The sequence below is a fragment of the Rhamphochromis sp. 'chilingali' genome, assembly GCF_963969265.1.
Source record: "Rhamphochromis sp. 'chilingali' genome assembly, chromosome: 4".
NCBI lineage: Eukaryota > Metazoa > Chordata > Actinopteri > Cichliformes > Cichlidae > Rhamphochromis > Rhamphochromis sp. 'chilingali'.
The window spans coordinates 9,038,405-9,049,815 of NC_137948.1; the positions used below are offsets into that span (position 1 = coordinate 9,038,405).

General features: G+C 40.3%; 1 protein-coding gene across 1 annotated transcript; it reads right to left on the minus strand.

Moving 5' to 3' along the window:
* Positions 1 to 1,885: 1,885 nt before the first annotated feature.
* Positions 1,886 to 11,228, minus strand: sec23b (SEC23 homolog B, coat complex II component). Its single transcript, XM_080879452.1, has 19 exons — positions 11,068 to 11,228; positions 9,308 to 9,535; positions 8,852 to 8,909; positions 8,500 to 8,586; positions 7,752 to 7,988; positions 7,523 to 7,605; positions 7,268 to 7,412; positions 6,101 to 6,259; positions 5,901 to 6,016; positions 5,670 to 5,793; positions 5,453 to 5,533; positions 5,271 to 5,360; positions 4,906 to 5,012; positions 4,231 to 4,384; positions 3,983 to 4,060; positions 3,688 to 3,849; positions 3,460 to 3,546; positions 3,118 to 3,339; positions 1,886 to 2,498 (listed from the first exon to the last, which is right to left on the minus strand). Exons 2-19 carry the CDS (start codon positions 9,526 to 9,528, stop codon positions 2,409 to 2,411), a joined length of 2,301 nt encoding a protein of 766 aa, XP_080735578.1. The 5' UTR covers positions 9,529 to 9,535; positions 11,068 to 11,228; the 3' UTR covers positions 1,886 to 2,408.
* Positions 11,229 to 11,411: the final 183 nt, after the last annotated feature.

Here is an 11,411-nt window from a genome sequence, read left to right on the forward strand (position 1 = left end):
AAGATGACCAAGTATATAGACACACAGATTAACAGACACAAATTTTCCTTCAGGAGATTATTTCATATCTGTGTTCTATATGACCACAAAATACATGCAGCATAGCAATTTTTAACTGCAAAATGCATAGATTTACAAGGATATTTTGATAGTATGCACAGCTACCCATGTCAAAAGAGATTAAAAGTCATTGCACTTATGTTTTGATTTGGTCATGAATACCTTTAAAGCATATGCAGTCTCATAGCGCACATAGTAAGGGCTAAGCTCTTGACAGACACAGCATTCATTTGTATTTCCACAGCAACTTCCACTTAAAGCTGCTAAGAGTAGAATGTGCCTCTAAACAGATAGCCCCTAAGGATTAGTCTTCATAATCTGCCGTTCACTGATCCTCGAAATCATACGGTCTGGGTGCTCTGAAATCAGCTTACAGTGATAGTAGATGGTGTGTGAGTGGTTTTATGATTGGGATTGTGTTCTATGTGGGCTTTTCATACAGTAGCAGTGAATGAAAAAAAAAAAAGACAATTGCTTGGGTATTGGGTGTTGCGTCCAATCTGCACAGAGGATGTAGACTGTAGCAGCAGCACGGTTCATGCCATTCCAGTGCTCACACTTGCACGCAACCTTTCATATTTGCAGTGCTAGACAGTAAAGAGTATTCTTTATTCTGTTCAAGAACCTTGGTGTCTGCACTGAGCATGTTTGCCAAGAGAAAATCCAGAGCTGATGACAAAACATGATTTTACACCTAATATACAAGTGCAAGGAAAGACTATGCGGTTTCCCTGTTCTACAAAAAACAGCAACAGTGTTTTACACAGCTGTACAATATAATAAAGTTTGAGTTCAGGAGACACCTGACAGTGCACCTGGGTTGTGGAGAATGAGATAGTGAATAGGACAGGATTATAGTACACTCTAAAAAAAAATATCTAAATGTTTGTCATAGAGAACATACTCAGTCACAGCTGAGCTGAACTGATTAACTTCCTGTGGTGGGGCGTGGACTGCGGTTCCGTGTGGACGCACCTGCACGGAGGTAACTGGAGCTGCAAGTTGCATTGTGGTGTGATGCATGTGCGGCTGGCAGCCGCAGTCAATAAAGATGGCTCAAAACTATGATCTCTGGACCCGCCGTGTCTCATTCACACCCCACTTCCATTACTCAGAATTATTCAGGGAGAGAAAATCCACAGAAAACATTTAAGATCTTCCTGATGCATGCTCAATCACCCAGGTAAGTAAATCTCCAAAAGTTGATTCTGTTCATCTGGACGTAGCGTTTTGAGGGAGAAACGTTTCGTCACTCATCCAAGTGACTTCTTCAGTCTCAGCTGACTGCAGGTTTCCCCAAATCGCATAAACAGTACATTTGCATAATGAGTGAAACCAGCCCACTGAAGGAACAATGGGCTGGGAGGTCAGTTCCTTAATCTTAATTATGCAAATTCTCATGACCATTGATCAACAACGACTGATCAATGGCCATGAGTACCATTCACAGAGAGTTGGGGAATGGCTGCAATCACAGCATTGTAAGATGGCGATAGACGTACCCTTAGGCCCCTCCTCGATTCAGAGATGGTCTTTTCCTTTTCACGTAAATGGGCTCCTTGACTCCGCGCTCAAACCAGCGTTCCTCCCTGTCCAAGATGTGTACTGGCCAGGACTCTGCAGTCTATTTACACCTACAGGCCAGTGGACACTCTTTCAAGGATGAGGATGTACACATCTTGGACAGGGAGGAACACTGTTTTGAGCGAACTCAGTTTTTCACTGGAAAGCACTTGTCAACCACGTTGTTTTTAAAGTGCTGTATAAATAAAGTTGGATTGGATCGGGACAAGAAATCAGCACCAAGACGGTACAGCATTGCGGATATTTTTTAAACAAGTGGTACCATTATAATTTATTAATGAAAACATTTCTAGACATGTCAAATTTAGCTATAGACAAAAGCAGACACAAATAATCATCTTATTAAACCTTATACACAGTCTGATGCAGTAGATACATATTTTATAAAAAAAAAAGATGAAAGTATTAGTCTAATCATTCTGCATTTCATAGGTAATACCAAATATTAAACAGAAGTAGGGATATTATTGATATGAGGACAGTTTGGTTGAGGAGAACTCTAAACATTTCTCATAAATAAGCTGTTTATTGAAAATGAGTAGACATGTTATTACTATCTTTTTTTTTTTAATATACCAATGTGCCATCACCCTTTTTTGTGTCGTATAAACATCACATTGGCCTCCAAACAGCAAACTGAAACAAGCACAAACAGTAGACTGTCTCGGTTTGGCTCCTTTACAAAACTGCAGAAATGTTAATGGATCCCGATGGAAGAAAAATGCTGTATCAATTCTTTTCTCTTTGAGGTGGAATAGCGAGTTCTATGCTGAGCTGGAAACAGCCAGTTTCTTCAAGTGGTCCATGAAGACCTGCAGGCTCACGTCATCAGTAAGGATTGGGGCTCCTGTCTCCTATTGGAACAAGGGAGGAGCAAAATGGTGATTTACTCACTTTGCAAACACATCTCATCACAACATAACTCTGACCACTTTAATGAGCAAAATGCTCGCTTTGAAGATTGGCTTATGCAAGACCACGCTCTGGTGATAATCCTATTCTCAGACTTCCGTAGATTTTCTCCTTTTCTTGCAGTATTTGTACAAAGCACTTCCTTGACTTGGGAAATAAGAGATTAGTGCTATTTTCAGCTTGCAATCTTCTACAGGTTAGCTTATCCAAGACCTGTATTTACTGACAGTTTGCCTGTCCTGTGGGTGAAAAACAATCAGGATGGATGTCTCAGAAGACTTAAAGTCAATCCTGGGATTTTAGTCTATACTTGTACAAATAGATGAAATGAAAACTTTATGGAAAATAAAAAAAAAATGTATGCATGAGGCAGGAGACAAATCCACTACATTTGAGAATTTTACATTTACATATTTGAATGTAGCGCAAAAGATATAACTATAGTAAAACTGCAAATTTGGTGCCTTTCATTAAACTAAAAACAAAACAGGCTAGTTGAGAATTTCAGTCCAAACGTTTCAAATACAAATGCAAATAAAACAGTATATTTTAATACTGTACCTGTCCCCAGGCATAGAGGTTGTTGTGGGTCTGCGATGGGTTGACCTTGGAGAGCAGGAAGCGAGCCTGGGAGCCTCCGTGCTCAGTGTCAATGTAGCGTGGCATGGGGAAGCGTGTCTGTAGGATCTCTTGAGCGTCATCCAGTGGAGCCTGCAGCAGCTGTTTGAAGTTCTCATACTCTGCCATTTCTTGGTAGCCTGCTTTTCGCCATTGAGCAATGGTCTGGAACAAAAAGAGAAAAAAATCCAAATGCATCACAACATACAGAGTTTTGTGTAAATAGTTTAAGCATATAAAATAACATTTTTAATGGATAATTTGTTGAAAAATCTGCTGCCTTACCTCTCCATGGTAGATAACCAGCTGGAAGAAGGTGTCCATCAGCAGGATTCGATCTGGCAGGATACTGCTACTGTCCAGGAGCACAGGCTGTAACACATCCATGACACAATGCACAACAATTTAGCACCAAAAATATAAACACTTTTGCTAGGAGCTGGCTGTTCAGCTGCCAGTGAGTAACACAAAACATTGATGATAGGATGATAGTGTTGAGCGTATGAGGCTGACCTCTGGTGGTCCGTGGAAGGAGTACGAGTAGAGGATGGGCTGGATCATGATCAGGGACTGGGTCAGGTCTTGCCTGACAAAGTGATGCCTGTAGTAGGAAGACTCATCTGGGCTGTTGTTGAAAACTTGCAGGAATGGTGACCGTCGCAAGTGGAACATAAACTGTAGGTGTAGGAGAGAAAAATGTTCACACAATGTTCACATTGTTTTTCCTAGCAGAGTATTCCAGCATAACTGAATTAAATTAGGGGGGAGTATGATAATCATAATAATGGCTACATTTGAAAGAAATTACCTGTGGATAGAGGGACAGAGACTCTGACAGTCTAAAAGATGTCGGATCATCTTTGTTGAACTGGCCAAATTTCTGACACTGAAACAAAGGAACAAGATAACGTGGTTTAAATACGTACCATGCATGACGTTCACATCAGGAGTCACAATAGATAAATATCAACACTATTCACAACACGGGTATCGGAAGTATTCCAACTATGTATTGTTAACATGTTGCAAACTCTGCTACGTAGGAGTGTCACTTACCAGGCGGATGAGCTGCCTGTCAAGCCAACGCAACACATCAGGACCCTCTTCAGACTCTGCCCTAAAGACGCCCAAGCGGGCCATGAGCACTGCAGCTGCTTCTTGGTCGAAGGATGATTCGATGTGCTGAATCTGAGATTGGGCATCTGCCCAGCTGGAGTAGTTTAAGAAAGAAAGAGAAGCGAGAAAGAGAATGGGAGGGATAGAGATAAGAAGAATAGAAGAAACCAGAGAAGCAGAGGTCAGAATAGGTGTGGTGTACATGACGCACATGCAAACAGGTCTCAAAGGCGTTGGTCTAAATTGCAGGAATGCAAACATCCTTTCTAGAGAGGAAAATATTTATGCAGTTGTCATTCTCTTGGCCTCATTAAACCAACATTTTACACTCCCAGCAATTACTTTATTGAGAACATACCAAATTTAAGTACATTTTAGGTGCAGTCTAGTTGGCCATGGTTCACATCCATTTAGATGAACAATGAAATGGTGGCAGCTGTCATTCTCTTGGGTGTATTGGAGGCTCATTAAACCATCATTTTACACACCCGACATTATCTTTATTAAGAGGAACCGGTTTGGTAAGAACATACCAAATTTAAGCGCATTTTTAGGTGCAGTCTAGTTAATCATGTTTCATATCAATTTAGATGAACAATAAAACAGGAGTCTTACTTCCTGGCGATGGTGGTGACCCGTATCCTTCTTTGTGTGTTTGAGTGCTGGTACTGGGTTACAAACTGGACTGCCCCACGTCCACCCTGAGGGACTGGTGCATTGTGCTGCAAACACAAAACAGTAGAAACAGTAAGAATGCAGTCGACAATCATTTCTATTTTACTGGGAAAGGGGGGAAAAAAAGAAGAAAAGAAAAACCCATACAGAGACACAAAAAGCCTTTGTCTGAAGAATCTTTTACTAAACAAAGCCACAATTCTTCATTACAACTATTCATTGTTTGGCCTCCTAACATTTCCACTCTTATCAGCTTACTGTAATTCTATCTAGCTAAAATGCTGAGGTTCAAGTTCTTATTTTACCTGATTCACAACTTCAAAATAGATGCCCAAAGTAGTGGAGGGGTTGAGACCGCACACCTTCCATTGGCTGGTGCCACCAATGCCCAATTCCTGCACAAAACAGAGAGTGCAATTTGATAAATATCCCAGATTACTCAACATGACAGTAAAGAATCCAAATCATATCTGGCTCAGTCACTCACATTCTCTGATACACAGGGAGACTTTGAGTTGAGTGAAACACACGGTCCAATTGCACCGGAAACCTTCAGCTCTCTCGAGGTCTATAAAGCCAGACAGAGAAAGAAATACAGTTAACGTTTTCAACAGCTAATATATGTTACCTTTGTTCTATCATTACAAATCCCAATATAGAAAGTAATCACACGTATAACTCAAAGGACTAAATCAAGCCTTTACCTTGACTTCCAGGACACCTCCAAAGGCCATGCGGAAGTCACCATTGTAGTCCTTACTAAAGACTCTCTGGAAGGTTTGTTTGAACAATGAGGTATTGAAGGAGTCTCCCATCACAATGTGCCCCCTGAAACACAGCACAATAAATTGTCAAGATTCTTAATTATTTTTTTAAAAGGGCATACTAATGCAATTACACACCTTCAATGAATGTAATAAATAGTGCTTACTTACCCAGTGAGATTAGATAAGCACTTCATTTCAAGCAGTCCAGTCTGGTCTAGGGCGCAGGCATAGATATCAATACTGTGGCCATTTGTTGCTGAACGATTGGCCAAGGCTTCATAATACTGTGAAAAACAAACAAACACGTTAAATTTATGTAATATGCAAGGAAAGGTTTCAATCAAATACAAGTACTACTGCATGCTTACCTTGGTGGCCTTTTTCAGATGGCGAGCATTGTCTTTCTGGATGTCATGCCAGGAACGAATTGGAGTTTTCAGCTCATCTCCCACCACCATTCCAGGGCCCTGGGTGGGTGGTCCTCCAATAAAAAGCATCACACGAGCCCCTGTGTTGGGGAATGTACCCTGAGGAGACAGGAAATGGACTTCAGTTGGGGTATAATGATACTTGCACTAAGTTAACATTCAGCAATTCTGTGATCTCGTGTAAAATATATCGTCAAAACTTTTTTGCTTTTATAACAACCAATATGTGCAAGTGGAATTTACATCACAAAATAAAACATCATTAACCAGTCCATTTGAAAATGGACCATAAAAGCATAAATGTTGAATTAAGGGAACGAGTTAGAATAAATGGTTCAAGGAACACGTGTAAGCAAAGGGCAGACGTCATAACCAACTCTTCCAACAGTGAGGTCCAGAGTCCAAGAGTCTGGGAAGGTCTGAGATGGTTGAGTTCCAAATATTTCACTAAGTAGCCACCAAGCAGCAGGAATTTGCTTTAAATATGATGTCTGTATTTGATAACACATTCTATATAAAGGCTGATTCATTTACCAAAGGGACAAAGAGTTATCATTCAAAGAGAACAAACAAATGAGCCAGCTGATAATTGATGCCAAAAGCTGTTTGCGGTTCTCCTTTACATGGAAAAAATAAATAAATAAAAGACTCATTCATTTAGTCATATCCCTTAAGACAAATCAGTGAATCTGAAGTCAGTGAAAGAGCAAAATGTATTCTAGTACAGCTGGGGAATGTTCTGTTGTACTATCAGTTATATAACCACACAGATTAGCAGTACAAAAAGGGTGGTTGACAGTGGAGGGAAAAAAAAAAGCACAAGGCAAATAGGTAACAGCCTTTGAACGGACAGAGAATATTTACTGTTTGTCTGATCATTATCAGACAGCGTGTGCTGTTCGGAAGAGGTACATGTGGCACAATTGTCTTTAAGAAGCTAAAGTTCAGGTTGCTGTGAATTACTGTATTTGCTTTAGTTGTAGATAAACCTTGTAAATGACTGTTCCTGTGATCATAAATGGCTTTATGTGTTCCATTTCAGATTATTGACAGTACAGCATCACTTGTATGCACTTAATGTATGAGATAGTTTTTTGTCTTTCGTACCTCCAGCAGGCCGACAGCGACAGACAGCGCAACACCAGTGGATCGGAGTGGCCGTTTACCCTGAGGGACAGGCCACGGGTCTCTCTGAAGCTCTCCCAGCAAATCTGTCAGATTCATATCGACTCGATGCACAGGCTGAAGAAACCTGAATATAAGACACACACACACACGTTTTAGAAAAAAAAAAGTGCTTTGCTTTTTTTGTAAACAATAACCATCAACTGACAAACATGAATTGTTTGTGCTCCGACGTACTTGCAAGTGGCAGCAGCATCCTGAGGGGCCAAAGGACGACCTTGTTGTCCTGTTACAGCTGGCTTTGTTAAACCCAGCATCTCCTGAAATGAAAAGCAAAGGTTTTACACGTTTAACAATAGCTAACCTTGTTTTTTGTACTTTTTAATCTAAATGGACTTCCTGTTTTTTCCCCCCTAATAAGTGTGTCACTCACACCAGACTACCAAAGGCCTTTGGCTGGACTTACCTGTATCTGTTTGGCGGTAAGATCCTTGGTGCCTCGGAACACATAGCTCTTAGCAATCCCCTCGCAGCTCAGCTCATGAACTTGAACCATGCGGCCAAATGTGATGAGGCCCACAAGAGCGTTGGGGGGCAGCAGACTGAGAGACATCTGGAGAGACTCCTTGAGAGCCTGGAGATCTTCTTCTTCCAAACATGTGTCCACCACATACAGGAAGATGAGAGGAGCTGCAGGACCACGCTGTAAAGAGGCAGGAGACTAAAGTCAAAAACTGATGAAATCACATTGTATCCAAACAGTCATAATCACATAGTGAAAAACAATTGAGACTATTGTTTATGATTTCATGTGGTGCTGTGTGGTTTGCTGCTTGCTTCGTATATATTTCTATATTACCGGCACTAGCAGAGATGGCATGTGAACATCAGAAGCTCATAGTCATACTTTCTGAATACACTACACATTATAAACTAGTAGTAGTATTGTTACAAATGCCAACCACAACAGACGTCAGGCTCAAAGTGGTTTTGCTTTTATAATTACCATTTAAAATGTTTATTACAGCTACCTGTATAATTTAACTTAGGTCTACTTTTCTGTTATTACATCTGTCACTGTCAAAAATAAGGCATCCCTAAAAAAACATATGTGATACTACTGAAAACTGTTAATGTTGACCTTTATACCTTACATCTTCTGGACTTAATACAAATTGTTAAGGTCAGAGTGCAGACATGTATGCAGTATTTACCTGTACTATGTACTCAATTGTAGAAAACTGTGGCATAAGCTCAGCTGGCTGGTTCACGTCTGATATGCCTGCGTAAGAGGGAGGGAACTGCACACACACACACACACACACACACACACACACACACACACACACACACACACACACACACACACACACACACACACACACACACACACACACACACACACACACACACACACACACACACACAGAAAGATATCAAGATTAACCAACCTAAAAAAGGAATGTAGCTCATCAGCATTAAGTTATGAATGCAGAGACACGTTTTGGCAGCGATACGTTTCAAATAGCAGCAAGACTAAACTATGCTCTCAGCCACAGTACTTACAGGGTTTCTCTGGAAGCAGAAGTTGCAGGCCCATATTTTTGCTCTGAAGTCAACTTGACTGTAAAAAATAAGAATAAAAGTAAGAAAATAGAGGTTGTATCTAATTGTCATAAGTGTGGCTGTGACTGAAATATACACAAGGTGTATTTAGTGTTTGCAGTTCTCATGCACCACACCCAATACTAAGAACACCTCAGCATTTAGAAGTGCTGATGTGTTAGAAAAAAAAGTCAAATTCAAATCCCTGCATCTCCTTTCACTCACATTTACATTTGCAAATATAACACTTTAGTAAATAAATGTCAGGAACAGACATCTGTGGCTTTAAATGATGAAACTAAAATACTAAAAGTCAAGGAAATTATATCACATACATATACCAAAACGCATGATTAAAATAAACATTCAAAAGGATACACTTTATAAGCTAGAGTACTGTTTTTCTGTGAAACTCACCATAGTGGGTTGAGCACTGCCTTACAGTTGGCCCGGCTGCAAAGAACTGGCTCATACTGGACCGGTGGCAAGTTGGGCCTCTCTTTGAGAGGTGTGAAGAGGCAGGAGACAGGGACTACCAGCCTGGTGGCTTCAAGGCGGCTCGAGGGCCAGAGGTTCCAGCTGAATCTCACCCCATCTCGGTCCTCATTTTGTTGAATGAACTCCTGGTAGGTTGTCATCACTGATCTTCAGAAGGAAAAGATCCCCCAAAATAACACAGTGAGGTTATCAGTCCCGCTGAAGAATTAAAATAATAAGCGTGGAAGTGGTAATCCAAACGGTACCACTCCAAATCTTCCGATGTTCCCTCTCTGCTGTGTACCGGCTTTCTTCTGCTAGCTGCAGTCAGCGCCTACTCTTTATACCTGTGATCTTTTCTCTCGTGTGCTATAAAAAGGAACGGATTTTCGAAAGCATGACGCACAAATTTTAACATTAGAAAACCTGACCAGCAAGTTTTCAAAGAGTGCGGAGGAATCCTGCAGGTATTTTAAAGCTCTACCTTTGTTAGCGGACGTCACTGAAACATTGGTGACGCCTTTTGCAAATCATTGCCAAGCATGCTGTTGTAGCAACTGTATACTCTCATTCTTTCTCATGACTATGTGAAGCTGCATAGTCAAGAATAAACATCAAAGGACTGCAAAAACATGCAACGTGTTTTTATTATTCACACATTACATTATCTGTTGTAATTTTTTCCCAGTTCAGCCAACTAACTTATGTGTTACAACATACCCCAGAGCCAAGACTGACAGCACAGGGTCCAGAAATTCTCATCTCATAAAACAAACAGAAAAGGTAGTATAGATTCACACAACTAAGATGAACTTGTACAACTAATTTATATTCACAGGGAAATCTATTGGTTTTTTTTACTCATTTGTTGTATTGCTCTAAGCCACTTTGCAGTAGTTTAGGTATACAGGCTATTGTTATTCTTTGATTAACTAATCTATTGTTGTAAATTATTGAAAGCATGCACTTTCATTGTTTACAAAATGCGCTTAATACACAAACTTTCCTTACTGACTGTAATATTTGGGAATGACAACTAATTTCTGCAAATACTGTTTTTCTGTGTATTTTATTTTTATTAATGCTGTCACCAAATTAATGACTCGAATTTCTCTTCAACTCTATTACTACTACGCCTGACCGCTTAAGATTGCAATGCTTAAGGCAAAGAAACTAAAAAGCCCCCGCACAATCTAATGACATATTCAAGTTTGAAATGAGGAAAAGATTTTGTCCTTTTTAAAAAAAAAAATGTATATTTTTTTAAACAAAGTACAAGGAAATACGGAAAAAACAAAAGAAAAGTCAAAATTTTAAGCAACTTTTCGAATTTTATGAATCTGAATAGATTTCAACACAACACACAGGCCACGTATTATCAGCAACGAAGCCACCAGTGAGAGTTGGTCTTTATCAGAACTCGTACTCATTCAAATGCTTATTTACGCTTTGTATGCTGATAGCCAAAACACAACATAACAGCAGTGGCGTTTATAGAAGACAGACTAGTTTAACAGTTGGCCTTATTTTATTAATCTTCGCTGTAAAACCGTCTCTCTTTACTTCTCTGGCACTCATCTGCATGCTAACGACACCGGGTTAGCTAATGGAATGTAGCATTAACCTACTTCCTGTCCCTTCGTAAATGAAAGTTGAATTCGGGCGGTCTACTTTCGAAGAAATTTAAAGCGAGCTCTTACCTTTTATATTAAGTTGAGCTTAGGTATGGACAACAATAAAGAAACTGTTCGATTCGAAACGAGTTACAGCATCTGGAGGTAAATGGAGACGGATGCCCGAGAGGACACAGAGACGACGTTGACGAGATCACTCCCTATCAGCCGGGTATGCACTCCACTAGAATGACGTGTTACTCCAAGATCAGGCGTATCCTATTGGCTCGTATTTCCATGACGTTCGTACGTCATGCTTAGCGTATGCAGCGGAAGCGTACAACTATGGGAAAATGAGTTGTTTAGATCCGCTGCAGCAGTAACGTAAGCTCCGATAATCTCGGAGTTGTAGAAAGTGTTATGTCCACCGA

Coding starts and splice junctions, on each gene's coding strand:
- sec23b (XM_080879452.1), bottom strand. CDS start 9,528: ATGACAACCTACCAGGAGTTCATTCAACAAAATGAGGACCGAGATGGG. Junction 8,587..8,851: donor TCTGCTTCCAGAGAAACCCT/GTAAGTACTGTG, acceptor GTGTGTGTGCAG/TTCCCTCCCTCTTACGCAGG. Junction 6,017..6,100: donor ATCTGAAAAAGGCCACCAAG/GTAAGCATGCAG, acceptor TGTTTTTCACAG/TATTATGAAGCCTTGGCCAA.